General features: G+C 49.1%; 1 protein-coding gene across 3 annotated transcripts; it reads left to right on the top strand.

The window, feature by feature from the left end:
- The first annotated feature begins 341 nt into the window (after positions 1 to 341).
- On the top strand, positions 342 to 4,834 carry THPO (thrombopoietin). 3 transcript variants are annotated; one of them, XM_021714860.1, is made up of 6 exons: positions 502 to 514; positions 736 to 863; positions 1,138 to 1,224; positions 3,503 to 3,670; positions 3,926 to 4,006; positions 4,123 to 4,494. In XM_021714860.1, the coding sequence occupies exons 1-6, from the start codon at positions 502 to 504 to the stop codon at positions 4,492 to 4,494; spliced, it is 849 nt and encodes a 282-aa protein (XP_021570535.1). The 3 variants fall into 3 exon arrangements, with proteins under 3 accessions (XP_008060978.1, XP_021570535.1, XP_008060979.1); XM_008062787.1 differs by having other exon boundaries at positions 342 to 514; positions 3,926 to 4,834; XM_008062788.1 differs by having other exon boundaries at positions 3,943 to 4,494.
- The last annotated feature ends 259 nt before the right edge of the window (positions 4,835 to 5,093 follow it).

Raw genomic sequence — 5,093 nt, 5'->3', positions numbered from 1 at the left:
CTGGCCCTATGTCCCATTTCCACTCTTCTCCAGGTTTAAGCCACAAGACTTTCATTCTAGGATTTTCTCTGACCTAACAGCCAAGGTTGCTCAGAATTTGAGGCCAATTAAGATCTGTGTGTATACATATCATGTCCTGCTGCTCTCGGCAGGGGGAGGGGCCCCACACCCACGTCAGACTCACTGAGGAGCCCCAACAGAAAGGAGATTCCATATGCTGCCATCAGAAGAAAACATGGGAGCAGCTCTAGTCTGGTCAGCATCTCAAGTCCTCCCAGCATCTGTTCCCCACGCCAGGCAGTCTTTTCCTTGAAGCTTGAGGAAATGTTCGCTATGCCTGTCACTTTCAGGATAGATTACAGACCCTCTGCCTCGGCCCACCTTTGCCCCACCCTACTCTGCCCAGAAGTGCAAGAGCCCAAGCCGCCTCCATGGCCCCAGGAAGGACTCAGGGGAGAGGCCCCATACAGGGAGCCACTCCAGCCAGACAACCTAGCCAGAATGGAGCTGACTGGTAAGAACACACTTGAGGGGATGGGGCCAGATCAAAACATGGGGGGGAGTAAAAGGAGGGATGCAGCAGGGATCGGGAACCCATGCTCCCAGAAATGTGGTGTCTGAGCAGCAGGTTCCCTGAATGTCGGGTCTAGGCCCTAAATGGGAATTCCTGGACCACTACCTGACAGTGATTTCTTCTTTATCCACCCCTTTCAACCTCACCCCTCCTCATGTAAGAATTGCTCCTCGTGGCCATGCTTCTTCTAACTGCAAGACTAACTCTATCCAGCCCGGCTCCTCCTGCCTGTGACCCTCGACTCCTCAATAAACTGCTTCGTGACGCCCATGCCCTTCACAGCAGACTGGTGAGAATTCCCACTGTCCCCTCTAGCCACATAACTGGCAAGATACCCTCACTCCCATCACTTCCTCTCACTCCCTAACCCAATGACTATTCTTCCAACATTGTCACCTCTTACTGATCACTACTCTCTGACAAGGATTCTAATTTGTAATAGATACCTCACTAAAAGCTCTAGTCTGGACATAAGACCCATGGAAGATTTTCCTGGTCATGGGGCCACTATACCCCCCTCTATTTCATCTCCCTTCTCCCCTCCCCCAAATCTTTTTTAATAGAACCAGTGCCCAGACGTTAACCCTTTGTCCACACCTGTCCTGCTGCCTGCTGTGGACTTTAGCTTGGGAGAATGGAAAACCCAGACGGTAAGAAAGCCATCCTATGTCCTGTCTTTATCAGTTTCCTACTGCTTCCCATGGATTCTTCACAATTATTGAGCTCCCTAGAAATATCTCACCTTCAACTTGGTCACTCTGATCCAATCTCCATTCACCTATGATGATATCCAGTGGATAAGTCCAACATGCTAAATAGATTTGAAGCTAGAGACCATGAGAAGCTGGAGAGAAATCTTGTGGCCAAGCCTTTGACCTATTCTCATTCAACCTTCTTGAGTTGCCATGAAGTAGTGAGACTGATCTGTCATCCACAGATGACACAAAAGCCGGGAAGTACCACTAAGATAACAAAAGACAAAAGACTCAAGATTCAAATTGCAGAAAGTCTAGGTGAAAAGCAGGGTGAAGGCCGGTCTCGGTGGCTCAGCCTGTAATCCCATGCTTTGGGAGGCTGAGGTGAGTGGATTGCCTGAGCCCGCGGGTTCGAGACCCGCCTGGGAAACTTGGCGAGACCTCATCTCTACAATAAATCAAAAAATTAGCTGGGCGTGGTAGCGCACACCTGTAGTTCCAGCTACTTGGAAGGCTGAGGCGGAAGGATCACCAGAGCCCAGCAGGTTGAGGCTGTGGTGGCTGGGAGCAGCCACTGCACTCCAGTCTGGGTGACAGAGTGAGACTACAACTCAAAAAAAAAAGCAGGGTGAAATTTAACAGAGATGTGTATACAATTCTACATGTGTACATTAATTGAGTCAAGTCCTATTCCAGCATCTAGGCCATGATGCCCTGCTTCTATCAGTTAAGCTTCTCAGCCTAGCACTTCCTATCAAAAAGATCTGAGAAAAACAACAACAACAAAAAAAAAACCCGAGAACATTAAATTGACCACAAACTTTGCATATAGCATTAAAGCAGCTATTTTATGTATGTATATATGTATGTAGGTATGTATGTTTTAAGTTGGGGGTCTCACTCTGTTACCCAGGCTGAAATGTAGTGGCACCATCAGTGCTCACCACAGCCTCAACCTTCTGGGTTCAGGCAATCCTTCCACCTTAGCCTTCCAAGTAGTTGGGACTACAGGTGTGCTCTACCACGCCCAGCTAATTTTTTAAATATTTTTCAGAGACGAGGTCTATGTTGCCCAGGCTGTCTCAAATTCCTGGACTCAAGCAATCCTCCTACCTTGGCCTCCCGAAGTGCTGGGATTACAGGGGTGGGCCACCATGCCTAGCCTAAAGCAGCTACTTTTAAAGCTAGCAATTCTAGACTACTTTAGATGTCTCACCTTCACATTGTGGAAACGCTCCTATAAAACTCTATTCTGAGTGAACTACACTTAGAAGTACTGGCCTGAGTGCTAGTCAGCACCCTCAAGACACATGCTGATGTATTAAGAGGGACCATATGAGACTAACATGTATCCAGAAGGAAACAGCCTGAACAGGAAGAGGTTAGAAAATACATTTTATGAGGGATGGCTAAAAAAAAAAAAATCTACCCTCTGGCCGGGAACAGTGGCTCATACCTGTAATCCCAGCACTTGGAGAGGTGGAGGTGAGAGGATTACCTGAGTCCAGAGGTTCAAGACCAGCCTGGGCAACTTGGTGAGCCCTCATCTCTACAATAAACCAAAAACTATCTGGGTGTGGTGGTGCCCACCTGGAGTTCCAGCTACTTGGAAGGCTGAGGCAGAATGATCACCTGAGCCCAGCAGGTCGAGGCTGCAGTAGCCGTGAGTGTGCCACTGCACTCCAACCTGGATGACAGAGTGAGACTCCAACTAAAAAAAAACTAAAAATCTACCCTCAGGAGCCTTAGAATCCCTTCTTCCCTCATGACTAGGCCAGAAAAGAAGGGTAAGTCCTACGTGTCCCTTGTCATTCCAGCTCTGCCATTTATTAATAAGTGTCTTCTTTGCATTTTTAAGATCATTACAATAGTCTCATATCTACATTTAGTTACAAATCATATGATCCCAAGGTTTTGCAGCAGAAAGTAGATATGCAGCTCTGGAACCAAAAGGTAAAAGCTTTAACAGGGTTTCAGCAATGTAAGAAAAAAAGGAGCTTTTCTGACTGAAACTAAGTGTAAGACCAGGCTGAGTTAGCGGACACTGGATTATTGAAGCAGAGGCGGATGACCAATTGTCGGAAGACTGTGAAGGAATTCCTATGCTGGGTGGGACCCTGGTCCTGTCCAATTCTCAGCTCCTATGATTCACTCTGCTGGCTACTCCTACGGGCTCCCCACCCGCTATTAGCATGCCCTTTGAAGCAGTCCACTTCTCTCATGCCTTTCCCAGGAACAGACCAAGACACAGGACATTCTGGGAGCAGTAACCCTTCTGTTAGAGGCAGTGATGGCAGCACGGGGACAACTGGGACACACCTGCCTCTCATCCCTCCTGGGACAGCTTTCTGGACAGGTCCGTCTTCTCCTTGGGGCCCTGCAGGGCCTCCTTGGAACTCAGGTAAGTCCCCAGTCAAGGGGTCTATAGAAATTGTCCTCCTTCTCTGACTCAGTCCCCCTAGAAGACCTGAAGGAAGAAGGGGTCTTCCCGGGATCCTGAGGGTAGGAGAGTTGATCTACTAAGAGTTGATACTACTAAAGAGTACTCCCCCTAGCCATAATGCCTGGGTGCTGGTATCCTGTCTTTCTTACGTAGACAAGGGAGGCCTGATATCTGGCCCTGGTCTCTGGCCTCAGGCCCATCCTCTGCCCTCAGCTTCCTCCACCAGGCAGGACCACAGCTCACAAGGATCCCAATGCCATCTTCCTGAGCTTCCAACAGCTGCTCCGAGGAAAGGTGCGTTTCCTGTTGCTTGTAGGAGGACCCACCCTCTGCGTCAGGCGGGCCCTAGCCACCACAGCTGTCCCAAGCAGTACCTCTCTCTTCCTCACACTGAACAAGCTCCCAAACAGGACTTCTGGACCGCTGGAGACAAACTCCTCTGTCTCAGTCAGAACTACTGGCTCTGGACTTCTGAACAGACGTCAGGGATTCAAAGCCAAGATTTCTGGTCTGCTGAACCAAACCTCCAGGTCCCCGGACCAAATCCCTGGATACCTGAACAGAACACACGAACCCTTGAATGGAACTCATGGACTCTTTCCTCGACCTTCACCCCGGACCCTAGGAGCCCTGGACATTTCCCCAGGATCACTGGACACAGGCTCCCTGCCAGCCGACCTCCAGTCTTCCCCAACCCATCCTCCCACTGGACAGTACACATTCTTCCCTCCTTCACCCACCTTGCCCACCCCCATGAGCCAGCTCCACCTCCTACTTCCTGACTCGTCTACTACCACACCCAACCCCACTAGCCCTCTTCTAAGTGCCACCCACCCTCCTTCCCAGAATCTGTCTCAGGAAGGGGAAGGTACTTGGGCACTGCCACCGTCAGCGTAGTGTTTCACATATGGGTCCCTTCTCTGGGGAGAGTCCCTGGGAGATAATCGCAGCTAGACCAGATGTCCTGCTTTCATCTGAACCCCAAAGCCCTGGAAAGGGGGATACAAAGAACAGACAAAGGGACCATTTTTCACTGTACATTGTAAAATGTCAGAAGCTATTTTTTTAAAGCTATCAGCGATATTCATCAGAGCAGCTAGTTATCTTTTGTCTGTTTTCTGCACAATTTTACAGCTTACTAATTCTCTAGATGCTCTTTTTCAAATGATAATTTTGCAAAGGCTGGGGCTGACCTGGCCCTTGAACAGAGGGAGAGACTAACCTGTATCAGAAAAGGAGTTTCCTTTGCTTCGAGTATAAGGCCTTCCAGTGCCCCTAGCCCTTATTCCCACTCAGTGGGACTCTTTGATCTTCTACTCTTAAGTGACCTTTACTCTTTACTCTTGAGAAGTAAGTGATCTTTCAGAAAGGCTGTCCCTGT

This window comes from Carlito syrichta, unplaced genomic scaffold, assembly GCF_000164805.1.
Source record: "Carlito syrichta isolate Samal-C Ts95f unplaced genomic scaffold, Tarsius_syrichta-2.0.1 Scaffold305827, whole genome shotgun sequence".
NCBI classification, from domain to species: domain Eukaryota; kingdom Metazoa; phylum Chordata; class Mammalia; order Primates; family Tarsiidae; genus Carlito; species Carlito syrichta.
The sequence above is the reverse complement of the archived record's forward strand: the minus strand, read 5'-3'. Positions and strand labels throughout refer to the sequence as shown.

Excerpts from the sequence above, each read along its gene's own strand:
- THPO (XM_008062787.1), top strand. Across the intron at positions 1,225-3,502 it reads GAGAATGGAAAACCCAGACG|GAACAGACCAAGACACAGGA; the intron begins GTAAGAAAGCCA and ends TGCCTTTCCCAG. Across the intron at positions 3,671-3,925 it reads AGGGCCTCCTTGGAACTCAG|CTTCCTCCACCAGGCAGGAC; the intron begins GTAAGTCCCCAG and ends CTCTGCCCTCAG.